The sequence below is a fragment of the Euprymna scolopes genome, chromosome 14 (assembly GCF_053919585.1).
Source record: "Euprymna scolopes isolate OS-2025 chromosome 14, ASM5391958v1, whole genome shotgun sequence".
NCBI classification, from domain to species: domain Eukaryota; kingdom Metazoa; phylum Mollusca; class Cephalopoda; order Sepiida; family Sepiolidae; genus Euprymna; species Euprymna scolopes.
In genome coordinates this window covers 37214334-37242014 of record NC_136495.1, presented here as the reverse complement: position 1 = coordinate 37242014, position 27681 = coordinate 37214334, and the positions used below count along the sequence as shown (strand labels likewise).

Sequence of the window (27681 nt, the reverse complement as noted above, 5' to 3'; positions counted from 1 at the left end):
CCACATCTTCCCAGTTGCGAGAGAGGGATAAATATCAAGAACATTAGATCAGCAGAAACATTGTGAATATAAGTAGTCCAAATAATCTTCATCACAAATATACCAAAACATAATATTAAAATAATTGCATACTTGTTAACATAATTCTAATATTGCAAAAACATTCAGTGCTATATATATATATATATATATATATATATATATATCTACATAAAAAAAACAATCTACTTCAAATTGTTTATTGTTTCGTTTTTATTAATTTATTTCTATTTTTTAGGCTTTCTTTTATTTCTTTTTTATTATTTTTTTTTTTCTTCATTTTTTTTTTTGACACGTGCGCATCAAATTGTGCACATTATAAACATTATTTGGTGGTGTAAACGAGGGATGCTGCAGAAATATTAAAAGGAAATGGGAACTTCACAAAAAGAAGGGGTGGGGTGGTTTATTGCAGTAGTTGCTTAATTTCATCTGTTTCTGCACATTCACTGATTAATCGGCCATCGGGAGCTTTCACATTTTTATCCGCACCCTAAAAAAAAAATAAAAATAAAAAATAAATAAAATAAAAATAAATAAAATAAAAATAAAAAAAAATTAACGGTTATTACACAATTTAATAAACAAAATTAAATTTGTAAGATTGAGTTTACAAATATTAAACCCAATTATAAATAGAATTTCATTAAAAAATCTTAAAGCAGTTGAATTATAAAAAAAAAAAATGTTTAAAAAAAAAAAAAAAATGTTGAAAATAATTTTCATTGGGACTTCTTTATATTGGTGATGTTTTAAACAAACACATTTCAGGTGAAAACATTATGTATTGATGTGTTATGGCAAAAGTTCTGAAATGCATAGGTTTAAGAATGGCGGACCCATAACTTATCATTTTAAGTCATGTTATCTTTGTCACACAGACTTAGTTCCACATTAAAAACATACAATAAAACTCAATAATTCAATGAATTCTATTTTTAGTTGTTATTACTTTTCGATTGGATCATTTTTCCTAATTTTTGAAATTTATTATGTACTGATATACCATGGCGAAATTAGTATAAAGTTTTCACCTGAAATGTGTTGGTTTAAAAAAAAAAAAAAAATCACCAATATAAACAAGCATCTTATATATATTATATATATATATATATATATATATATATATATATATATATATATATATATATATATAAAGCTGAATGTGTGTGTGTCTGGTCACGAATAGGCTCCTATATGGTTGACTATTTTAAAAAAACTGATTACATATAATGATAGATGTATCGAGACACAGGAATGGGCATGTTTGATCTGGCAGAAGGGTGGTTCATTAAAATTGTGGGGTCTACGTTCGCGCCTGGTCCACAAAGTATGGAAATAAAAAAATTAAAAAAAAAAAAAAACGTTTACAAGTGTTTTTGATATAGATGTACATAAGAATACTTTGATAAGTATGTTTTAACTTAAATAGGGATGGTATAATAAAATTGTGGGGTCTGCGTTTGCGCCTGGCCTCCATAGAATGAAAATAGGCACAAACTTTAATAAATACTTTTCATATCTATCTGCGTAAGTATACTTTGATAATTATGTTAAGAATATGTCAGAATATTGTGATAAGTGCTTCAGTGTGAACAGGTATGGTATAATAAATTATTAGGCTTATCTATTTTATTTTTACTTTCATCATATTTTGCTTTGGTTTTGATACCTCCAAATTCAACCCAAATTTACAACCCTTCCTTTTCATAACCTATCATACTTTCATAAATCAGAGTCCATTTTCTGTAGGCTGTTTTTGAACCCAGTCAACGACAGGTACTTTTGCTAGTGTATATATATATATATATTTTTATAGTGTTGGGATGATTAATCGGAATTGAAAAAATCTGAACTTTTGGGAGCATCAGGATAGGAAAAATTTGTGCCTATTTTCCGATGCCTAAAACAATCCTTTTAATTATAATTTTTTTTTTTACTTAATTTTGTTTAAAAAAAAAAAAAAAAATCCTCCGCTGCTGGCAGTAATAAAATAATATTTACTGATTTAAACTTCTAGTAAAACAAAACTTTACAAGTGTGCTTTTACATTAAGAAAATATATGCACATTTAAGATGTATCTCTACGGAAATTGGGACAAAAATAACTATTTCAAAAATAACTATTTTAGAGTTGAATACTTACAGATTTATAAAGAATCGGAATTGGTAATTGTATTGGAATTGGGAAAAATATTGGAATCGTCCCATCACTAATATATGTATGTATATATATATAAAATTCAGATCAGCATACTTGCAACAATGAAATGGTCTTTCCAGTTTGCCAGTTTAAAAACTTAATATTCTTATCAATTTCTTATAAAATGAAATTATAAAGAAAGAAAGAAAAAAAAAAAAACTTGATGATGGTATGTTTTCAAACAAATTATTTTGGGTTTTTTTTTTTTTTTTCTTTAAAACAAAAACAACTACTTGGACCATTTTGACTAATAATTAAATATGACCACTTTTTTAACAAATATAAAAGTAATAAGAGAGAAAAAAAAAAAAAAAAAAAGAAACATTGGTTAGCGTCTTTCTTTTACTTAAAGAAAATTGGTGCTCTCATTGAAAAACAAATTATAAAACTGTTCAGTTCAGATCCTGTAGAAGGAGCCTAATTTTTTTATTGAAATATTGCAGATGGGTGAAGAATACTTTACATAATAACACTTTAGAATGAAAAAAAAAAATTAAATTTTTGCTTTGTATTAAAAAATAAACAATGCATAAATAAAAATTTATAATCAATTTAATCAATATTTTAATCAGTTATGTAACACAAAATGGACATTAAAATTTAAAATGAGACGCCTTACCACTTATCTAGGCCAAAAGCCACACAAGGTTAAGGATTAATGAGGTTATGTTGCTAAACATTTGTGACCTATTTGCGTTTAAAAAGTTTTTACAATAAAAACAGACAAAAAGATGCTTGTTTTAAGAGAAATAGTTTTTCTTTGGATCTTATATTGAAGTTTATAGCTTTAATATAACATATTTTACAGTATTATGCTTTAGTCATTAATTTATGAATTGAAAAAAATTAAAATCTGTTCAGTTCATATATTGTACCTATTTACTATGCCTCCCCACGGGACAGAGTTAGACACCAGGGTCGTTATTGAAATAAAATATATGAAAAATCTGTTTTTATATTAAAAGAGACATAATATAAGCTGCCATTGCTTATCAAGGCCAAAAGCCACACAAGGTTAAGGGTTAATAAAGTTATTTTGCTAAACATTTGCAACCTATTTGTGTTTTAAATTAATTTGACTATTGTAAGTTGAAAGTGTGTGAAGATAATCACACACTCACATGCTGAGAGTATGATTAAGTTTAATATTAAAACAACTCAAAGTAATCTATTTATAATTATTTTTTTTCATTTTAGTATACTTTCGTAAATGTTTTTGTGTAAAAAAAAAAAAAAAAAAAAAAAAAGAAACAAAACAAAAACTACTTGATCAATTAATTAAAAAAAAAAAAAAATTTCTTTCCATCACGAGTATCACGCTTATACATTAATTCTGTATACCAACTATGCTATAAGTTAGATATAACATATACTGACCCAGCGGGTTATGGATAGTGCAGTTTTAAATAAAATTTAAGAAACAGATTTATTTTTTTATTACTTGTTTTGATTGAACTATTGTTCTCATCATGAGTGTTATTTGCGCAACGTTTCGGTTGATGCAGCTTTCAACCATTTTGTAAGGCATGTTGGTTGCCATCTTGGAAAAGAAAGGAGAAAAGTTACTGGCTTCGTAATTTTTCACACATGCGAAAAAAACAAAAAAAACAACTCCAAGAATACGTAGCCATCTATGGAGCCAGTAACTTCTTTCTTTTCCAAGATAGCGACCAACATGCCTGACAATAGCCCGATCAAAACAAGTAATACAAACAATCTGCCCTCATCTCAAAAATTCAAAACTAATGATTTATTTTGTTCGGATTAATTTTACAAGAGTAGTCTCCCTTTACAGGAAAACATTTTTTTTTTTTTTTTTTTTTTTTCCCCAAATTTATTCTCAGTTATTAATTTGCAAGAAGTTAACTTTTTTTTTTTTTTTTTTTTTATGAATGCAAAGTTTGGAAAAAATGACACTAAATTCCAAAATCAATAAGCATAATGAAAATCCTTTTCACAGGTGAACACATTAGGTATTCAAATATTGTGAGTTTCCTGTGCCATCTGCAAGAAGCAATTTCATTGACCATTTTTTCTTTGAGGGAAATGGGAATGGCGATGTTCGTCTGCAAATGACTCAAAATTGGCTAAGGAACGAGATCAACATAAATAATCATGAAAACTTCACTTTTTTTTTTTGATAAGCAAAATTCCACTTCACTCGAAGCTCACCGTGTGGAATTATCTCAATGACAATCTACAAAGGAAATGGATCAAATTTACTGTTTGAATAACTAACATTCATTTCTTTGGCCTTAGTTAAGAACAAGATTTAGTATCTATTCTGATAATACACTTCATCTTTTCTTTACTCCATCAATACAGCAGAAGTCTTTCTAGATAGAGGTAATTCTTATTTTTGTCCCAATCTAGAGTTGTTGAATTTTCCTCACATTCAAAAAAAAATGACCTTATGCCTAACTACTTTCATGAAGAGGCAAGTAAATATGAGCACTGACTTTACATTGTTTTTAATTAATTTTATTCGTAACTTTTGAATTTGCATTTTTTTAAATTTTATTCCTGGTTTTTGAATTTGCATTTTTTTTTTAAATTTTATTTCTGGTTTTTGAGTTGGATAAAAATCTAGTATTTATTCTGTCCTTGATTATGAGAGAGTACGGCACAATCACGTTGACACACAGGTTCTCGCCAGATCACTGAAGTTAAGCAATGTTGAACTTGGCCAGTTCTAAATGGGTGACCATTTGGGAAAGCTAGGCACTGTATGGAAGGTTAGGCATGGGGCCAGCACCCTCACCCTGTAAAAAGAACTCAGTCGCTACAAAAGTATCTACAAAGTTGTAGATGGCCTATGCCCCTTAGGGGCTCAAGGCTAGGGATGGATGATTGAGAGAAAAGGTCATTCTCGATTAGGTCAAACTTCATTTTTGTCTAATCCAGAATGGCCCATATTAGGGGAACTGGATATCCTTCATGTAAACAGACATTGCGTCTAACTTTACCCTAGTGGGAACGTAAATAAAAAGGGATATGTAATTTTTTTGGTACTGATATGGAGAGACGAGTCTATGGCCCTACAAACCCAAGGGAACCATTATCATACTGGAGATCATTACACAAGACATGCTGTAGCTTGTTTAGGATGAGCTAGACTACAAGCTTGATGGGTGGTGTGTCTAAGGTAAGGATATGAGGAGCCACCGGGATGGATTTCCCAACCTGAGGGCCATGACTCCTCTGAATGTGCGTGATGACAACACAAAAAAAGCAACTTTTTTTTCTGAAACAACTCCAATCAATTTCAACTAAAAAAAAAAAAAAAGGAAAAATTAGATACTAAATGCATGAATTTCCTGAAGCTTTAGCCTTAATAGCAAAATTAACATTCAAAAAGAACTGTCATAAAAAAGGGGAGGGGCTTTTCTTATTCTCATATCTAAATGAAAAAGCAAAAAATACATTCAAATCTATTAAGTATTTAAGTGAAAATCTGATTTTTCTAGATTAAATAAAAAAGAGAAATTTCGCATCTCTACTCAAATGGTTTATAAATTGAAAACTTATGAAATCGCTCATGGTGTCAGTCCAGAGTTATTTCCCTTAGAAACAGTTGGTTTGAACTCTAGAAAATGCTATATATATATATATATATATATATATATATATGAACAAATGATTAATAAAACATGTTAAAAGACATCTTGAAAAAGAGTTAAAAACATATTTAATTTTAAAAAAGGAAGCACAAGATAAGTGGATAGTCCTTAATCCGCGGAGTTTCGAAGAAATACTCTCCTTCTCATCAGAGGGCAGGAATTAGCAAAATCGAGGATCAGATTTTGCATATAAAAGTATTTAATGAAACTACAAGTAAGTCACAGATCTTACTTGGTTAAAAAAAGGGTGAGGTAAGGGGAACAGGAGGCAAAAGAAAAATGATAAAAAGATTTCACATGAATGGATAGTCCGGTGAAGGGTAAAAATCCAAAAATGGTAAATCCAAAACGGTCGAATTTAAAATTTCAATCCAATGGGTAAATTCCAAATGGTCCAAAATAATCCAAAAGGCAGAGTTCCTTGGAAAAAAGCGCAAATGGAATGAATTCCAAATCATTAAAAGAAAAGCACTGGAGAGAAAATTTAAAACATGTCTGTCAAGGCTGGATGAATCAAAAAAATTAAAGTTGAAAAAAAAAAAAAAAAAAAAAATTATATATATATATATATATATATATATATATATATATATATGAGAGAGAGAGACAGACAGACAGAGAGATTTTGAACTTTAATCTCCCACATACTGAAGAATCCAAAAATAGAGTCCTCTCCCTTTTTAATTTCGTTTATTTGTCTCCTTTAAAATGTTTCTGTGAACTGAACTGAATTAGAAACTGGTACACCCAGATTTTCAGTCAGTGTCGTTAATCACTGTCACTCCTTATTTGTGCATAAAAAGGGTTTGCAACTCAGAACTATTTACACACACTTCAATGGATTGTTAAAGTTCAATTTCACTGAAATGAAAATATGAAAATAATCGTCCCGTTGCCTCAGTCAAAAATAATGCGCTTCAGAAATGACTGAACGTTTTTTTCATCTTCTGTGAGTCAGCAGATATCAGACATTAAATTGCATCTTCCTTGTTGCCACATCTAGGCTGGTGCCTCTACGATTAGTCTCTCACTCTAAGACAGGATGAAAAAAAAAAACAAAAAAAAAAAACAGTCTCAAATCAAATAGGTCCCGCAGTATCTGCTATACTCTAACCTGCTGCATCACTGTGCTTTAATGGAATATGCTCTGATGAACTTGTGCCCCCCCCCAAGGGCATATCCCTGATTAACTTGAGAAATAACAAAATCCCACCCCTTCATTGTTGAGGTCCCTAAATATCAGAATGCCTTCTATTGTAATAATTTTTCTCACACTAGACTTTGGAATTTCTTCCCTGACTATACTAACCTGCTGAATTTTAAATGTTATGTTAATAAACATCTCACGATCAACTAACAGGTCCTCTGTTAGGCATGATCTCAAATGGTAGTCCCTTACATTCTAAGTGGCAATATACCTTGTTTGAGGTGGAAAAAAAAAAACTCGGTTAATTCTTGTTAACTAATGAGAACACGGATAATTCATAGGCTCACTTTTTTGTTTTTAAACTTAAGATAAATTTACTTACTACACTGCAGTAACTAGTCATTCTCTTAAGATTTTGAGATTTTGATTTCAATTTTTGCTAGATTTCTTATATTTTCAAACTACACGCCAGGCAAAGATGGACCCTTTTACGGCAAGGTCACTTCTACTGCTGGATCCGGGTTCAAGATCATGTCCACCAAAGTGTAACTTTCAAAGTGGTTGGACAATGTGATAAGCAATACACATGAAAAAAATTGAACTAGCTTAACATATTTCAATAATGGCATACATAGAAAGAACTTGATAAGATAAGAATTTTTTTTAATTTTTAAAATCCGATTAAAATTAAGGAAGTTATGACTATTTTTGTGCTTCACACGTTTGGACATTTTCCCTCTTTAAGACCATATGCATTTTGTCACATTTTTTGCACTTCCTCTTCAGTAAAAATGTTATATCTTTGTTAAAACACAAGATTAAGCAATGAAATTTGCCATGTAAGTGTAATTTGTGCAAGGAATCAGAATATGCTACCGAAAATCTTCAGAAATTTATCTGTAATAAATGTAGCAATACACATGAAAAAATTGAAATGGCTTAAAATATTTCAATATTGGTATATATAGAAAGAGCTTGATAAGCTAAGAAAGAATATTTAAAAAAAAATTAAATCCAATTAAAATCAAGGAAGTTATGACTATTTTTATGCTCTGCATGTTTTAAGACCATATGCATTTTGTCACATTTTTTGCACTACTTTCTCAGTAAAAATGCTATATCTTTGTTAAAACACAAGACTAAGCAATGAAATTTGCCATATAAGTGTATTTTTGTGCAAGGAAGCTGAATATGCTACTGAAAATCTCCAGAAATGAATGGTTTCCAAATAATCTGCAGTAAATGCACATAAATATGCTGCTATTGCTTAAAAATGCCATGTATTCATTAAAAGAAAAAAAGTTAGAGAACTCAAAGTTTAGTTGTAATGCATTTTATGTGCCAAAAACTGCAATCGAAATCTAGGATTGGTTAAAAATGAATATATTGCAATATTTCTTTGGTATTATTGTAGATTAATACCTTCTGCTACCCCTCCCCATCTGACCACATCTCCAAAATATGTGATTCTACCTTTATAGACAATTGCATGTGAACAACTTGAAAAACTTTAATAAAAGATAAACAAAAATTATTTTAGAATTTAATGTAAAATGATTTCCCCATTTTGAATCATTCGAGCGCTTTAGGGTAGTTCCCCCCCCCTCCCTTTTTCCTATGATAGATAAATCCTGGGTGTTTTTTTGTTTGTTTGTTTTCTAAAAGGCGATTATGCGTGGTTTTAAGAGGGTCTTTGTGCAATTATGAGGTGGGGAGGTTGCCACTCTGACTTTGGGTTTATTATAGGGCTAAGGAAAATTATGTGTGAACATCCTGAAGACTTGACACAAAACAAAAACAATTTTAGAATTTAGAGTAGGGGTTGGTTTCACATAAATGTAAAATAATTCCCCATTTCAAGACGATCCCAGCGTTTTCGGACAGTTGACCAATCTATTTTTTTGAGGGGAGATTAATCATGTGCACTTTTCTTTAAACGTTTTTTATGCTTTATTTTTTTTTTTTTTACGCTTATATGAGCTCACAGAGGAAGTTGTTTAGTGGGGCGCTCTGCCACTTGTACTTAGCGTTATTAAGGCTAAAGGTTTTAGGAGGAGGCTTACCACTCATACCTAGGATTAGACATAGAATTAAGTGAGTTTTTTTTTTTTTTAATAGGGTGTTTGATACCCATCGTGAAACTTTACAAACAGACAAAATAAAAGTTACAAATGACAAACAGACAAAATAAACGTTATTTAAAAAAGTGACGTCCCTCTAACAGAAAACATGATGCTTGGAAAAATATCAAGTATTTAAATTCTATTTAAATATAAAAAAGAAACAAATTTTTGCTACAGTTGACAAATTGTTAAAAATTTTGAATTAATGTTATTTTGATTTTTAATTACATTTCATGTCTTTTCCTACCGTAGTTATTTTTAACTGAGCACCTCCTACAAATATTTAAATATTGATTATTTTTTTTAAATTTTATTTTTGTTTCAATAATCAGGTAGATTAGTTTCCATTCGATAATAATTCAGTGAAAACATTTTTTAAGGGACGAAAATTAGAAGTGTGTTACCGTTCGTACACATGAACCAAAACAATATTTCACATTTTCGCTTGTTAAAATATTTTAAAATTTACTACTACCCAATTTTTTTTTAATATTTGTATGTTTGATAACAAAATAGCTCTAACTAAACATGTAAGAATTTTTTTATAACCAGATTTTCAATTAAAAAAAAAATCGATTTGGAATAAAAAATAAATAACAAAAACAAAACGTCTGTTTACGCCATGTTACCGCTGCTGCTATTGCTAATTCTACAGAAGTTTTCAAATTCATAACAATTTTTTCGGATATTATGTTTTTAAATTGCTACTTACCACTAGGGAAAAGACTGTCCAATCATCTTTTTAACGAATAAACATAGTAAAAAGATAGTGAGTGTCTGAAGAAAATTTTTTTCAAAATTTTCAATACTCATCATTTTGAAATCTATTTTTTTTTTTAACACAAACAAAAAAAAAAACGAGTAGTCAAATGAATTTCGGACACTCGAAATTATTAAAAATAACATCTCTTTTGGCTAATTTCCAAATTTCATTAAAAATTCTTAACAGAAACACTGTATGAATAATTACAAATGCGGGGTGGGGGGTACAAAATCTTACCAAAAATGCCGTTTTATGATGTTCACATTTTTATCACTTTATTTGCTTAAAACTCTAAAAATATATAATGTATGTTATTTATTAATTCATTTGAAAATATATTCATTTCTGAACAAAATGGTGGTATTTTGAAGACTTAAAGTGCTTTGGCTTTTAAAATATGATTATTTTAGCAGAAACCCCTTGAAATCTATGATTATCTCAAGCGTTTTAACGGCCATGTGTATTGCTAGTAAATGCACATAAAAATGCTGCAATTCCTTCAAAAGCCAGGTATCCATTAAAAGAAAAGTTAGAGAACTCAAAGATGAATTCTAATGCATTTTATGTACAAGAAATTTAAATTTAAATCTAGGACTGTTTAAAAATGAATATATTGCAATATTTCTTTGGTATTATTGTAGATTAATACCTTGCAGTACTCACCTCCATCTGACCACCTTTCCAAAATGTGATTCTAACTTTTTAGACAATTATGTAAACACCTTGAAAAACTTTAGTGAAAGATAAAAATTATTTTAGAATTGAATGTAAAATGATTCCCCATTGTGAGCCATTCCAGCGTTTTTGAGCAGTTAACCATTTTTTTTTTTCTATGGGAGATAAATCCTGGGCGTTTTGTTTTTTTTAAGGACGATTATGTGTTTTTAAGAGGGTGGGGAGACTGCCATTCTAACTTTGGATTAATGATAGGGTTAAGGGAAATTATGTGTGAAAAAAAAAAAAAAAAGCCTGAAGATTTAGAAACAAAACGAAAACGATTAGAGATTTGTTGTGACATCTTAGAAGGTATTTTTATAGGTAAATTAAAATTATTTGAAATTCAAAAAATGCCAAGGAAAATTTTATTAAATGATAAAATCCTTTTTTTTTTTTCTGTAACTTTTGGTGTTGACACACCTTTATCAAAGATTGTTGCTTTTAATTTTTTTTTTGTTACAAAACAATTTAAGAATGCAGAGTGAGGGTTGGTTTCACGTAAATTTAATGTAAAACAATTCATCATTTCGAAACTATTCTAGCGTTTTAGGACAGTTGACCGATTTATTTTTTATAGGAGATAAATCATGTGTACTTTTCTTTAAGGAAAGGTTTTTTTTGTTTTTTTTGTCGCTTATATATAGCTTAACAAAGAATTTTGTTTGGTGGGGAGCTTGTCATTTGTTATTGTTAGGACTAAAGAAGGCTTTAGGAGGAGGCTTGCCACTCATACCTAGGGTTAGAGGTAGGATTAAGGGATTTTTTTTTGTTAAGAGGGCATTTAACATCCATATTTATGGTCAGTGGTTCATACGTATTGGCTTTTAAAAATGTTATATCTTAGATTTTGAACATCAAATTACTTTTAAATATGTAAACTTATGCAAATGAGAGGTGTGAAACTTTACAAGAATTACGATAAACAGACAAAAATAAATTTTATTTAAAATAAGTGAGATCACTAACAGAAAACGTGACGTTTAGAAAAATATCCAGTATTTTTTGCCCACCTATTTAAATATTCAAAATAATTTTTTTTTTTTTTTTAAGGATTTGATTTTTATTTTCAATTACATTTCATGTCTTTTTTCTACCGAATAATACATTTCGTCTATAAACTTTCCACTTTAAGATGCTTTTATTTAACTTTACTAGAAACTGAACACCTCTTACAAATATTTAAATATTGATTTTGCATTCTTTTTCTTTGTTTGATAATCGGGTAGATTAGTTTCCATTTGATAATAACCTGCTGAAAACATTGTAAAAAAGGCGAAAAATATAAAGGAGGGGGGTACTGCTCATACACATGAAGAAAAAAAAAAAAAAAAAAAAAATCATTTCATATTTTCGGTTGTTCAAAGCAAAAAACTTTAATTCACTGTTAAAAACTAATACACGCAAGTTACACATTTAGAAAGCTTATTTTTTGGTCTTTTCAACAATATTTTTTAAATTTAACCAATGGTCAAAGTTTTAAAATATTTATGTTTGATAACGAAATAGCTCTAACTAAACATGCAAGAACTTTTTTTTTATATTCATCTTTTCAATTATTAAAACAAAAAAATTGGAGAATAAAAATCAACAAAAGCGTCTGCTTACAGCCATGCTATCGCTGCTGCTGATGATGCTACTAATACTACAAGACAGTGTTATTACACCCAAACTCAAATTAAAATGATTTTTTTTTCCGGGTATTATGATTTTAAATTGCTAGCTACCACAAGAGAAAACAGCATACAATTATATCTTTAATGGATAAAAACAGTAAAAAGATTTTTTTATTTAACAGTGGGTGTCTGAAGAAAGTTTTTTTTTCAAAATTTTCAATATTCGTCATATTGAAGTCAGTGGTCAAAATTATTTTGGACACCCCAAATTATTAAAAGTGACATCTCTTCTTGTTCCCAAATTTCACGACAAAATTCTTGATACAAATGCGGTACGAGCATTTACAAATTTTTTTTTTTTTTGGGGGGGGGGGGGGGTCTTTACAAAACTTTACTGAAAACGCTGTTTTTGGATGTTCATATTTTTATCACTTTATTTGCTTAAAACTTAAAATATATAATGTACATTATTATTTTATTATTTATTAATTCACTTGAAAATATATTCATTTTCAAAAAAAAAAAAAAGAAAAAAAAAAAGGACTTAAAGTGCTTTTGGTTTTTAAAATATGACGATTTTAGCAGAACCCTCTTGAAAGTGATTATCCAAAGCGTTTTATCGTCTATGTGCATTGCTAGTCTGATCCGCCCTCAGTCTAAATATGCCTTTCAAATTCTAACCGTTTTTTTCCATCGAGACATGGTTAGTATAAGTTTGCTTTATTGTGAAAACTTGTAAATCAACTACTTCTCACTTCAAAATAATTATTTAATAATTTTGATAACTATATTAAACTAGTACTTGCTTCTTTGTAAGTTGAATCTTTTAGATGGTAGTTCAAAGTGTAAGTGAAATGAGGAGTGGTGAGAGCAAAGGAAGAAAGTGAAAATGAATTTGTTGGAAGGAAATAGAGAAGAGTAGTACGAACACACCAGGAGATTAAGAGATTGGTTTGGTTGTTTTCTTTTACAACAGATCTACACTTTTTTGGGATATATAATGGCCAACCTCGTAATTTGGGGAAAAGGTTTTATGCTTCAAGTTCTTTATCTCTTCAAATATTTATTCATAGAGTTTGGCTGTTTTGTAAAGGAATTTTTAAGGGAAGAAGTGAACTCTGTAGAACATGATTGAATTTTGCAAAGAGAAAAGAAAAAGAAAAAACATCAATGTTTAGTACTTTTTAGATCAACAAGCCACTATCTTCAGAGAGCCTGGTTTGGTAGTATCAAAGAGATTAAGAGAATGAAATAAATAAACGATGTAAACATAGAAGAAAAGATTGTTACTTTCTAATTATGTATCAATTCATGGATTGCCCAATACTTAAGAAAATCTAAGTTCTGAGAATAATGTGCATGGCTTCCCACTGAATAAATTTTTTTTTACCTGTGAAAGAAGATACTTGACACAGTTTTTATGGCCTTCCCATGTTGCTGCCAAAAGGGCGCTGATACCATGCTTATCTAATACCTGCAAAGAGAAAGAAAAATATGAGTTTCATTTGTTGAAAATAAAAACTAAAAATATTTATTGATAATTATTTATGTTGAATATTATATATCTGAAAGCAAAATTAGAAAAATAAATTATTTTTTTTATTGTGTAGTTACTTACAGTAGAATCCCGGGATACAGTGGCCCTAGGATACGTTTTTTTTTTAGGTTACGATGTGGAATACAATATTTTTCTGGCATCTAGTTATGGTATTTGCCCCGTCTTACGGTGTAATTTATAATTTTATTTAATTATATACATGTATATTATATACTGCACTGTATTTTGTTACTTATTTTTAATGCCGTTTCCCGGGGTTCTACTGTACTAATTTTTTTACTCATGTGTAGGAGAAAGGAAAAGAAATGGTAGGGGTGGAAAAAGTAGGAAGGAAAAAAAAAAAAAAAAAAAAAAGCAGAAAAGAGGGTGCAAAGAGAGAAAGAAGGGGAGGACAGAGAACGGGGCCAGGAAAGGGGAGGGGAGAATGGGACAAAATTCACAGCTGTCATACTGTTGCCGTGAAAACTTAGAAATGATTATTAAATTTATGATTTTTTCAAATTAAAGGAGACTAGTGGTCGTGACTGTAGGTGTCATATTATGCGCCATACTGGGGATAATCATGAATTGATTTTACGAGCACCTCTCCCTTGACACGATTAGAGGAAGCAGATCTGTTAAGCCAGGAAGAAATCTGATAAAACTTTCTGATGTTCCGAGTATAGAATTTTAAGGTTGAAAAAGATTTCATAAACTTTTAAATTTATAGCATAATTTATTGAATAAAATTTAAAGTTATATTTGTATAATTTGAAAATTGTGTGTATGGGGTTAGAATCGTATGGTCAGCAAATCAGTTGTGTAGCCACTGATGAGCCTTTAAAAGGTAAAACAAGTTTGTCAGTAAATATAAAAATAATTAAATTTATAATTATTGGCTGCCTTAAAAAAGTGGGAACTTTGAGAATAATCGTCTTGTTCAAGCTCCAATGCAAAGGTTCTCTCCCTTTTAAAAGATGTAATTGACTAGTACTGTTTAAATACAGTATTTACACTTCTCGTTCGTATGGTCAGCCGGGTGCAGGGTTATGTTAATTTGCAAGAGTCTAAGTCTAAAATTTGAATAGTGCAGTTGGTAGATCACCCTAGTAAGCCATTAAAAAAAAAAAAAAAAGTTTTTAGTTTTTGCCTGTGGATACAAAATAGTTAATTACTAAATCTTTTAATGGATTATATTGTACGAAGTGCCTTCAATATGTTTCCAGATTTTTTTCGTATCGGCACTTTTATTGATAATACACACATAAAACTAGTTGCTTTTGAAGTAATCTCCTCCGGTTGCAATGCACTTGTTGTACCATTCCAACAACTCCTGGAAGGCTCCACGGAAGTCCTCCTATGTGAGCATATCAATAGCCTTCATGTCACAACCTCTTTCATCTCCTCAATTGACTCACTTGGAGAATAAACAAAAGTTACAGGGAGCAAAGTCTAACTATAAAGAGGGTGAGGCACTGCCTTGATGCTCATCTTGGCCAAATAGTCTGATCTTCTGAGCACCCTTAGGACAAACTTTGCGCAAATCTTCCGCATCTTCAGTTCTTCATGAATAATTGTGTGTATAGTTCCCACATGGACATCAAACTGTGCACTTATTGTCTATAGAGACACACAACGGTCCTTATTCATGAAATTCTTTATTTGGCCAATCAATTCTGGTGTTCTGACTTCCTTACTCCTCCCACACCTCTCATCACCCCTGATAGTCTCCCTGCTTTCCTTGAATCATTTATGCCACTCAAAAACTGATGCTCGATTCATGCAAGATGGTCCAAAACCAGTCTGAAACATTTCATACATTTCTGTGGCATTTTTTCCAAGTTTAAAACAGAATTTTATTGAATATCATTCTTCTAAAGTATCCTCACATCCAGATTGTATTTTTGAAATTCGCCAGCTATGACAATCAGGTTTTAGTAGGTTGGTTGTTTTTGTTTTACGGCATATCAACCTTTTTCAGGTTATTTAATGCCGAATCTAATTATTTTGAGGAACGATTTTTAATGGAGTATATTTTTTTTACGCCAGATTCTATTTAACCCATAGTTGGGACCCTAACAGGTACTACCACTCCGGGTCAGAGTGGACCTGGGAGCAATGGCAATTAAAGGGTGGCTCCACACTTCCCAAAGCCCGCAAGGTGGGGCCTCACCATCGGATATAGTTTTAGGTCATATCCAGGACCGTTGTATAAAGGGTTCTTTTTAAATTTTTTTTATAAAGGCCAAATTTTTTAAGATATGAGAGTATGATGTAGGGATTGTTTTTATCAAATAACTCTTTAATATTGTTTTCTTTGTAGAATCGATTTCTTACTGTTACAAAATCAGTACATTCAATTAATATGCGTTTGATTGTGAGTGGTGTTTGATAAGGTATACAGATGGGTTGGATTTCTTTTTTTAGGAGATATGATTGGGTTAAGTGAGTATGGCCTATTTTTATTCTTGTTAGTTTGACTTCTTTTCTGTTTAGTTTCGTATTTTGTTCTTGTTTTTTGATTTTTGGCATGATTTTGTGAAGTTTATTGTTAGGGTGTTCATTCCAGTAGGTTTGCCATTTCTCTGTTGTATATGCGTTGATACATCTTTTTAGATCTATGTATGGAATTTTAAAATTTGCATTGATTGGGAGATTTAAGGCGTTTTTTTTGCTGCAGAATCTGCTAATTCATTACCTTTAATACCGGAATGGTTCGGTATCCAGCAGAAAATCTTTTTTACTGTTTAGTTCAGTTAATTTTTGGAGTAATTTTGCGATTAGGGAGTTGTCCATCTTTTTATTTTTAATTGCTTTTAGAGTAGATTGGGAGTCTGAAAGGATTATAAATTTGTTTTTTTTTGTTATTGGAGGCGAGTTTGTTTTTCGATTGATTTATTGAGTATTGCTGCACTGGCTGTTGTGTTATTTTGTTTAGACTCATCTGTATAGATGTGTGTGTAGTCTGGATACTCTTCTTTGATTTTATCGAGATCATGATAAGTTATTGGATGAGTATGTTTCTTTTCATATTTACTTAAACTTAGGTCGATGTTAGGGGATACGGTTTTCCAGGGAGGGGTTTTGAGTACGACAGTTTCGTGAATTTTAGTTATGGGTAGACTTGCTTCTTTGAAAATCGATTTTATTCTAAGTTCAAAGGTTTTGATTGCATTTTCTTTTTGGTGTTTACGGTTTGGATTTAAAGTGCTATTGTGTGCTGGGTTTGTGGGGTTGGCTGTAAGTTTTGTGTAGTATTTTAGACCAAGGTTTTGATTTCTGAGCATTGGAGGAGTTTCATGTGCTTCTGCATACAGGCTTTCTACAGGGGAGGTTGGAAATGCTCCTAGTGCTAGTCTTAGTCCGGAGTGGCATATTGTGTTGAGGGTTTTTAGATATGACTTTCTGGTAGATTGATATATGAAGCTACCATAATCTATTTTTGATCTAATTAATGCTCTATATAGTTTGAGTAGTGTGTTCTTGTCAGCTCCCCAATCTGTATGGGCAATGACTCGTAGGAGTTGTAATGCTTTATTACATTTAGTTTTGATGTGATTGATGTGTGGAATGAAATTTAGTTTTTTGTCAAAAATGATTCCCAGGTGCTTGTGTTCGTTTACGAATGGAATTTTTTCGCCTTCAATCTGTAAGGTTGGGTCAGGGTGGAGTTTGCGTTGGTTACAGAAATGGATGCATTTTGTTTTAGTTTTGGAGAATTTGAAACCATTTTTCGTTGCCCATTTATTAATTTTATTTATGTTATGTTGTAGTTTTCTTTCAATAGTGTGAGTGTATTTAGATCTGTAGCTGATTGAGCAGTCATCTACATATAAGGAGCTATGTATATCAGGAGAGAGTTCTTTTATAATGTTATTGATTTTTATGTTAAAGATAGTTGTTGATAATATGCTGCCTTGGGGCACTCCTTGATTTTTTGGGTCTGATAAAGTTGAGTCTATGCGAACTTGGAAAGATCTGTCTGTTAGGAAGTTTTTTATGAATTCAGGTAATCTGCCTCTTAGTCCAATGTTGTGGAGATCTTTTATGATACAGTGTTTCCAGGTAGTTTCATATGCTTTCTCAAGATAAAAAAAAAAAAAAAAAAAAAAAAAAAAAAAAACACCCAGATGTTACGTGTTCCTTATTGATAAAAGCTTCTCTTGATATAATTTTTGAGGTTAGTGATGTGGCCTATACATCCTCGATTTTTTTGGTATCCACACTGGACTTCAGAAATTATTTTGTTGTCATCTAGATACCATATAAGACGACAGTTAATCATTCTTTTGAATGTTTTGCATAGGCAGCTTGTGAGAGCTATTGGTCTGTAGTTTTCTGGGTTTGATGTATCTTTTCCCAGTTTGGGTATCGGTATTATTGTTGCATTTTTCCATGAAGTTGGGAAATCTTGTTTCCCATATTTTATTATAAATTTTGAGAAGGAGTTTTAAGGATTCTGGTGGAATTTCTTTAAGGAAGCTGTAGTGCACTTCATCTGGTCTTGCAGCTGAGTTATGGGATTTTTCTATGGCGGCTTGTAGTTCATTGAGGGAGAAGATTTCATTGTAAGGCTCTTGGTTTTTGGAGTTGAAGTTTATTTTGTACTTTTTCTTCATGTTTCTTAAGTATTTGAAATTGTCTATTGTAGTGTTTTGATGATGAATTTTCGGCAAAGGTTTTAGCTAGTGTGTTAGCAATATCTTTTTTATCAGTTATTTTCTGTTTATTTGTGAGAAGGTGTTTGATTGGATTCGGATTATATTTTCCAGTTATTTTCCTAATCATTTCCCCAGACGGTTTTGGGTTTAGTGGCGATGTTGATTTTGTTGACAAATTGTTGCCAGCAGGATCTTTTGCATTCTTTAATTGTTTTTCGAGTTTTAGCTCTTTGGTGTTTGTATTCTATTAAGTTGTTCGTTGTGGGTTGTTTTTTAAATTTTCTTAAGGCTGCCTTTCTCTGTCTAATGGCCGTTTTACATTCTGAATTGAACCAGGGTTTGTTTTTTGTTTTTCCAGGAGGAGAATTTTGGGGTATGCATTTTTTGGCTATTGTTATGAGTACTTCCGTGAATTCTTCTATTGTTTGGATTTGATGTTCTGTTAGTTTTAGTGAACAAAGTTCTTTAAATTCGGCCCAGTTGGCTTTGTGTTCCACCTGGGTATGTGGTTTTGGATGGAGTTACTGTAATTGATTATAATAGGGAAGTGATCACTTCCACAGGGTTCTTCGTAAGTGCTCCATGTGTAATCCAAGAAGCTTGATGGATCACACATGGTCACAATGGCACTAGTTGATCCGTTTGTTGGATTTAAGTATGTGGAATTTTTTTGATTGAGAAGGCACAAGTTATTTTTGTTAATTGTTCAATTTTGTTTCCTTTTGAGTTTGTGACTTCACATCCCAAAACGTACTGTGGCAGTTAAAGTCTCCTAGAAGAATGAATGGTGAAGGTAGTTGTTTTATTAAATTTTCTAGTTCATTTTCATTTATTGGTTCATGAGGAGGGAGGTATATTGAGCAGATTGTGATTGTTTTGTGTAATGTGACTAGAGTTGTAATTGCTTGGAGATTTGTTTTGATGGAGAAATTGCTTTGAGGTATGTTATTCCTTACAAGAATTGAGGTACCTCCATTAGCACGAAGGCCTGTGTTATGGAAATAGTTGTATTGTTCATAGTTTGGTGTTTTGAAATAGTTATTGTTTTGTTGGAAGATTTCTTGTAAGCAAACAATAGCTGGGTTGAAGAGTGAGATAAGTATAAGAAGTTCATTATAGTTAGATCTTATTCTACGACAATTCCATTGGATAATTTGTTGTGTTTTATTTCTAACCATGAGGCTGTTTAGTTTTCGATTTCCATCTCTTTAGAAGTAGAGCATTTATCTTTTGTTGGAGTTTGTGTCTTTGGTGAAGTGTTTTGCTGGGTTTTTTCTTTTTTTTTTGTTTGGATCTGGACGTCGATCTGGATCTTGCTTGAGATGTTGTCGTTTTGGCTTTTTGTTCATTTTTTTCCCTCTTGATTACTTGGGTTTGGTTTCTTTTTTTATCTAAGGTGTTTTCGGTTTCCATTTTTTCTAGAATTTGGAATCTATTTTGAATGTCTATTGTTTGGTTTTCTTTTCTGGAACGTTCTTTATTTGCTGTTTTATCATTGCTTATGTTTTTATTAATTTCCGGTGGTTGTTTTGTTGGTTTCTGTGATAATTTTTTTAATGGTTCTGTTGTGGATGGAATATTATTTTCTTTGTTTGGATTTGTTATTTCTATTTTGTTTCCCCAGATTTGAGTATTTTTCTTTCAGGCTATTTTGAAATTCTGGCCATTCTTTAATATTTAATGTAATCAGTTTGTTTATCAGCTCCCTATATTGATCATGTATTTCATAATGTTGGTATGGTTTAGTTGTCTTTTTTGTTGTTTCAGCATATGTGTTGTCTTTCATGTACGTCTCAACTATTTTTCTGGCTTCTGGAAAGCTTGTGTTTTTCTTGTACTTTACTTCTATAATTTTTCTTTCTTTTTTATATGTTTTGCATATTTTAGAGAAGACCGGGTGATCTTTGCAGTTTGTGCATTTCACCTCATTTATGCATTTTTCTTCGGTGTGGTCAGGCTCTTTGTTGCCGCATTTTCCATATTTTTATTCTTTTACAGGCTTCTTTATGATGTCCTTATTTTTGGCAATGGAAACATCTTAATGGGGCTGGGATATATTGGTCTACTTTTACATTTAAGTAACCAATTTTTATTTCCTTAGGTATTGTTGATTTGTTAAACATTAATATATATATATATATATATATATATTGGTTGTTATTATTTTATTGTTTCTTTTTATGTTTATGCGGATGTGGTTGATTACTCCTTGTTTTTCTAATTCGGTTTTTATTTCTTCAGTTGTCAGCGAGAATTCATAACTTCGAATTACTCCTTTCGAAGTGTTTAGTGTTTTATGGGGAAAGACTTTGCACATGGAAGTTCTTCATTTTGAGTAGAGATTGAGCATCTCTAAGATTGGTTATCTCAACTAGTAGATTTCCATGTTTTGTTTTTTTATCAGTTTTGGTTTACTTTTTGTGGATAATGTTTTTTCTATTAGGAAAGGTGATAAATTTCCAATTTTTTTTTTATTTTTGATTAAGTCAATAACCAAGAATCGTGGGAAGTTTCCTTCATCTATAGTTGGAGCAGTTTTTCTAGTTTTGAATTTTTGTTCTTTATCTGAGCTTGAGAGGTCAGAGTCAGAGGAATGGTTTCTTTTAAGAGTTTTGAGGAGGATGCTTTTGTTTTTATCCGCCATGGATTTTGGGATTTATTTTTCATCAACCACGCTTCCTACCCACCTCGGAGTCCAAAATTGGGGCATAGTAAGGGGGAAACCCATTCGCCTTGACCATGTCGGGGCTACGTGGAGGATATACTCTATTGGTAAGGAAGTTCTCAAGCACTATATTTTCTGTTCAATATGTCCTCAAAAATACATTTGTTCAGATGAAGTGTTGAGTTCTGGTCTTTCCAATTGCCACCACCTTCTAGCACTTACTTGGTTTGCCTATTTTTTGTAGTGGGGGAATAAATAAAAAAAAAATTTTTTTAAAAAGATGGGAGTACCTTTAAGTTTCGTTCTTTGTTGTTGTAGTTGGTACTTTGGGTGTAAGTGCTAGGGCTTGGCTTGACTGGCCGATTGGTCGGATCGGGCCTCTCCGACCGCCCATCTAGCCGAAGTAAGGGCTGAAGTAATGTGTTGCAGTGCCTAGACTTTTATGCACCCAGGTCTAGGTTAGCTCAATCACCAGGATCACGTCCTAAGGCATTACGGGTAGCAACCCACGGCTAACTGGTTGCCCCATTGAGAAATTTTTACCCTTTGCTGGGGGGGGCAGTCGGCTTATTCTAGTGCCCTACCAACAGGGCAAAAAAAAAAGGGGGGGCGACAGGGTTGGTAAGTAAGGAAGGAAAAGGAAAGGAGAGGGGAAGGGGGTTGTTGTTTTTGTCTTTGCAGAACATAATTAAGTTTTACAAAAGAGAATAGAAAACAAAAACAGAACATCGATATAAGTGCATTTCGTCTCAGGAAGCCAATAGACAGCCTGATCTGGTAGCACCAGGGTTTTAGTAGGATGTATTTCAATTCCTGCTATAGCTGTTCATTTAGAACCTAAAATCATAAGTGGTCAGTCATCCATAAAATGTATAGCAATAACATACGTAATTTTCAATTTTAATGCCTGTACAAAAAAGTCTGGAAACTTATTTAAGGCACCTTGTATCTCTGAAATACTTACATTTACATTTGCTCCTTTAGAAATTAAGTATTTTATTATCTCAATTTGTCCATAGTCTGCAGCATAATGAATAGGACATCTACCTTCAATTACTACATTTATGTCTTTGTTCTGAAAAAAATAAAAATAGAAAGTTTAAAAATGTTATATTAACACAAAAATCACATACAAAATAAATATAAATTGAAATAAAAAAAGTTTCTTTAAAAAGGTGCATGTTAAGATACAGTTGACAAATTGATTTTTTTAAATATGTTGTTTTAAGCAAAAGCAATATTATGTACCTAATTGTCATGTCGAAAATAGTAATGTATCCAAAAAATATGAAAAAAAAATATCAAGTAGAAATTTATTTCTAGTTAAAATAATTTCTACAGAAAATCAGGTAAAATCGCATTTTACAAAGTAGGCAGTAGGAGGCTAAACGCAGGGGACATAACTCTGCAAAGAATATTTTAGATTACTTGTGTCATGGCTACAATATTTGTTTATAGCAATAGACTTTTTTTTACTAAAAACAAAATAGCATTTAAATTTTTGTAAGTTTTGGATATATTACTATTTTTGACATGACAATTAAGCATGTAATATTGTTTTTGCTTAAAATAATATAATTAAAAAAAAACAATTTGTCGACTATAGTTTAACAAGCACTCTTTAAAACTTTGAATAAAATTTGTGCATATGTGATAATCTATATCATTTCTCTCTGTCCATCCATTCCACTTTCTTTTCAGAAACTACTGGGCCAATCTGTCTAAACTTATGTATCGATCTTTGATGCAGCAACCTAAGTATTATAGTATCCATTCAATGCACAGAAAGGGATTAATAGTTACTGCAAAAATGAGCACAAATGTAATCATATTCAACCATCAATTTTGTATAAAACAGTTATTTTATTTGAACAGGCATATCTTTTGCCCGCTTTTAACAACCTAAAATGTCTTGTATATATTTTTGTAAGATTATGTCATTAAGACCGCTTTGGAGTTAAAAAATAAATCAGGTATTACATAGTAATAAAGAGACATTTTAAAACTTTTTTCACCGTCAGCAATGCAAAAAAAAAAAAAAATTCAATTAAGAGAAATAACTGATCAAAAAAGGAGAGAGTGAAATTTGAAAAATTAACTAATTAGATCACTTCGAGATGTCATTGCTAGCAGCAGGAAACTGTAGGATTGTTAGCTTTCTTTCACTATAATATAAACAAGCAAAACAAAAAGTACTAATTTAATTGAATATGAAATTTGTTTTTGTATTATTCATCTGACTACTGTTCTCATCTTGAGGACAGTAGTCAGATGAATAATAATACAAATAACCAATCCTTGTCTTAAAAATTCAGAAATTTATTTTTGATAAAATATAGATAATTTCCTGAAACTGACTGACTAAACACTTCTAAGTATGTACTTTTGTTAAAGTTATTAATATCAAAGAAATAAAGCAAAACCTGGTGGAAAGAGAGGAAACTACTCCTGTGGATTAAATAAAGACTTCCAGCTGAAATTCTGTACGGATTCCAGAATTCAACAAGATACACCTAAAGAAATTTGTAGGTTACATCAACCGAAACGTGAGAATAACATCCAAGGTGAGAACAATAGTCAAAATAATCCAAATTATTATTCATCATCTCAAAAATTTCAAAACATAAGTAAAAAAAAAAAGTATTTAAAACAATTGTGATAAAATCTGTAAAAATGTTGATAAAACAAAAACAATAAAAATGTTTATTTCCACTCCATACTACCATGTTTCAACATATTCAAAGTATAATTTTCTTGGTTCCCTGACAAAAAGAGGGTGGACCTGTAAATTCACGTTTGTCCGTTCGTCTATCCGCACTTTTCTCAATAACTACGCCTTGGAATTTTTTTGAAATTTTGCACAAACATTAAACATGATACGAGTAAAAAAGTAACAGAATGGATTTTCCGGGAAACTTTGGTTCCCCCCCCCCCCAGAGGTGCCTTTCAGGTTAAAATGGTTAAAATTGACACTTGTGCTTATTAAAAATAATTGATGCCTTAGATTTTTATAAAAACTTTCTAAAACGTTGTAACTAACCGATTTCTATATAATTTTGTTTGTCTATACTTCGCGATAACTCTTGGATGTGCCCCAGGGGCTCTTTCAAGGCTAATAAAAACACTCCATTTTTGGGACTATTTTACCATATTTGTCCAAAATTTTCCGTGCATGCAAAATTTTCTATGTATGTATATCTAGCAGTTTTGCATGGTGCTGAACTCAAATTTAAATATGTTAAGGCCTTGGGGACGTTTTGGAATAAATGGGGGGGGGAAGCAAATGGACTTAGTTATTTCTTTTATTTGCATTGTGCAGAACTCAAATTTACATATGTTAAATTGTAAAACTGCACTGTTTGTTCATTTGACATCCCCTGGGGACTTTTGGGGCTAAATGGGGAGGGGGGGGATAATGTTGAACTTAGTAATTTTTTTTTATGCCTCGTTCACTGTCCATTCACAAGGGACCATGCATGCTTCACTTGCTTCCTTTAATTTTTTCCTACATTTCCCTAACCTCAGATATCTACAAGTGTCAAGCAACAAACAGGTTTGCTTTTGTTTCTTTCATATACTTCTGTTTTAAACAAAATTTCCTACACAACTTATGGAGTCTAGACATTTTGATTCAAAGATTTCAATATCTTTTTCTTTGTACAAAATTACCAATATGATATGATGACTAAAATATTTATGTCTCATTTTAAAGTTTAAAAATCTTAATTACATACAGCTTCCAAAGTTTAAACTGATTGTAATCTTACCTACTGGCAAAGAGGTCAACGAGTTTAACATCTTACCAAAGGTTAGAGTATTAGGGAACATCTAAAACATGAATCAGCAAATTATGGATTGCATGTGGATCTTTCTTCTAGTATTATGCATTACTGAGGCATGTGTGCATGTTGAGCGGACTGTGCAGAAAACAATTTTTTTTTTCTTAACTCCAATCGGTTTCAACTAAAAGTCAAAATTAAGAAAGGAGGAAGAGACAGGAAGTCATTCTTTGATCTAATGAAAGTCATCTAACTCACTTACCGTATTCATGAATCGTTTTAGATCTTACATTTCCAGTTTTAACAGAACTGTCATAAAAAGGAAAAAGGCAAGCAAGAAAAGATGGAGAAAGTGAGAGGAAAAAGATAAAACAAGAGAAGAAAAACAGGATAAGAAATAAATAAATACAATCCGATCAAATAGTGATGGAAAAAAATAAAATGGAATCAAGACTAACAATTTGGCAAAAAAAAAAAAAAAAAAAAAAAAAAAAAAAAAAACACCTTTTCTTTATATTATACTAGCCTGGGTGCCCGGCGTTGCCCAGGTGTTTGGAGGCGTGTGTTGAGCAAAAAAAAGTGGTAGCAGGCAGGCAAGCTTTACCATTGCATCCATCGCCAAACTGGTAGTGGCGAAGGTTTAAATTAAGGCTAGTCAATCAAAAAGTGGGGATGACTTTCGAAAATATCGGCGAAAAAACGACCCCTCTCTTTAGAAAAGTGCCCAGTTGAGGGTGAAGAAATTAATGCTTTTAGCCAATTTTTTGATATGTCATCCGAAGGGTCGAGCTTCAAAACGATACCGATCTCATAAAAATTTGTCACCTATGTAGAAAGTTTTAGGCAGACATACAAACATACATACATTTAAACAGACAGGTGAGATTTATATTACAGACTAGCGGGGGTACTCTGTGTTGCCAAAGTGTTTGTAGGTGTGTGCGTTGGGGGGGGGGGTAGATAAAAAAACAAAATCCCTGGTGTTTGGAGGTGTAAAAGAAAAAAAAAAAAAAAAGAAGGTTTGCTAGGAAGGTAGGCTCGAACCCGAAGTGTTGATGCGAAGGTGGAAAAGAGAGAAAAAATGTGACATCTCACCTGCTCGGCCACAAGGGGAGAGAGGCAGTGAAAACTGTATTAATTTAGGGCTTATAAAGTTGACAGGTGCGCTAATTTAATGATAATGAGGTCAAACATTCGGCAATTAAGTTTTGCTGCGAGGCAGTTTTTCTTTCCAACTTTGGCTGTTTGTTTACCCAAGATAAAAAATGTGGGTGTCCATTTGAAAAGCAATTGTCTGATAAGACGGTTTTTGCCTCATTGATCAATTCAGAAGATGCAGCGATCAAAAAAAATCTCGAAAATAGCGTGTAAGTTGGCCAAATTATAGATAGATGAGACCTCCGTTTGTAACTCATAGATATCATGATTTAGACAGCATATAAAAAGTTTTAAGGAGTGACCCGACCGAGCAACTGTTCTAAACATGCGTAAGTGACACCTTCATCTAAACACGCGTAAGTGACACCATCTAAACACGCGTAAGTGACACCATCTAAACACGTGTAAGTGACACCATCTAAACACGCGTAAGTGACACCATCTAAACACGCGTAAGTGACACCTTATCCTCAAGCAAAAATCTCATGCCATTTATTCAGCTATTTTGAACTGCATAAAGCACCGATTTTTTTTTTTTTTTTTTTTACATGGGGGTCACCACTTATCAAGGCCCAAAGGCCACTCAGGGATAAAGGTTATTGCATGTACAGTAATCAATGAGATAGTATTGTAGTAATCATTAGTATTGGGGGTTTTGATAGAGTGTCTTACTTAAGGGGGTGGTTTGTCAGGAGTTGGGGATGAATTTTAACATCCATTAATTTATACTTTCATTTTATTATAATTTATATTATTACTCAATTTAAATTAATGACTGGATTATTCTACTGTTCCAGAATGACACCTCACCAACAAAATAAAAAAAAATAATCAGACTCAAATGTCAAACAGTTTGACATTTTATTGTTTCAAAAATAGAATGGCACTCCCCCCCCCCTCCTCTAGGAATTACTAATTTAAATAAACAAATGATGCCACGCTTGTTTTTAACTTTTACTTGTTGGACTTGAAGACGTCCAAGTTGTAGTCAGGTGGGAAACAGGCAAGTGGCAGAGAGATCCACTGGCGTGCAGTTCTAAGAAAGAAGCTTTGCTCATGGAATCTATGTTTGTATTTAGGCACAGATAAAGAGTGGGGAAAATTGACAGTAGTTTCAGCCAGACGGGTGTTTCTCGTGAAAGATTGGCGAGGGGGGACGAGGGATTGGAACTCAGACGAGCACCTGCCATGGAAATAGTGATAAAACAATGACAGGCTTGCAACGTCTCTTCTGTGGGAGAGAGGTTGCAGGGAAGAAAAAAGGGCATCCCCCACTAAACCACGAAGTCTATTTTGTACTCTGTCAAGGCAGGATAGGCTGTTTTTAGCAGCTCCTGCCCAGATGTGACAGCAGTACTCCATCCTTGGACGTACTTGGCTTTTATAAAGATAGAGAATTGCATCAGTAGTGAGATATCTTCTGGAGCGGTAGAAGGATCCCACAAAAAAAAAAAAAAAAAAAAAAAAAAAAAAAAAAATTTACCAGCGTCCCTGGCAACAGATTTGATGTACGTGTTCCATTTTAGATCAGGAGTAAAGGTCAAACCCAGAAGCTTGTCAAAACATGGAGCTTCTCCAAAACAAGAGCCATCCATTTCAATTAATGCCAGATGGGGAACAGATCGTTGATGATGTAAAGATAGAAGCTTGGTTTTG

At 31.9% G+C, this 27681-nt stretch overlaps 1 protein-coding gene across 1 annotated transcript in view; it reads right to left on the bottom strand.

Annotated features, from left to right (window-relative positions):
* Positions 1–232: 232 nt before the first annotated feature.
* LOC145292959 (myotrophin-like) overlaps positions 233–27681 on the bottom strand; it is a 93583-nt gene continuing 66134 nt past the window's right edge. The window contains exons 2-4 of the mRNA XM_080139172.1: positions 22053–22163; positions 13616–13699; positions 233–532 (exon numbers count right to left, since the gene is read on the bottom strand). Coding sequence (XP_079995298.1) covers positions 446–532; positions 13616–13699; positions 22053–22163 — 282 coding nt within the window. The 3' untranslated portion in view covers positions 233–445. The remainder of the gene's footprint in view (positions 533–13615; positions 13700–22052; positions 22164–27681) is intronic.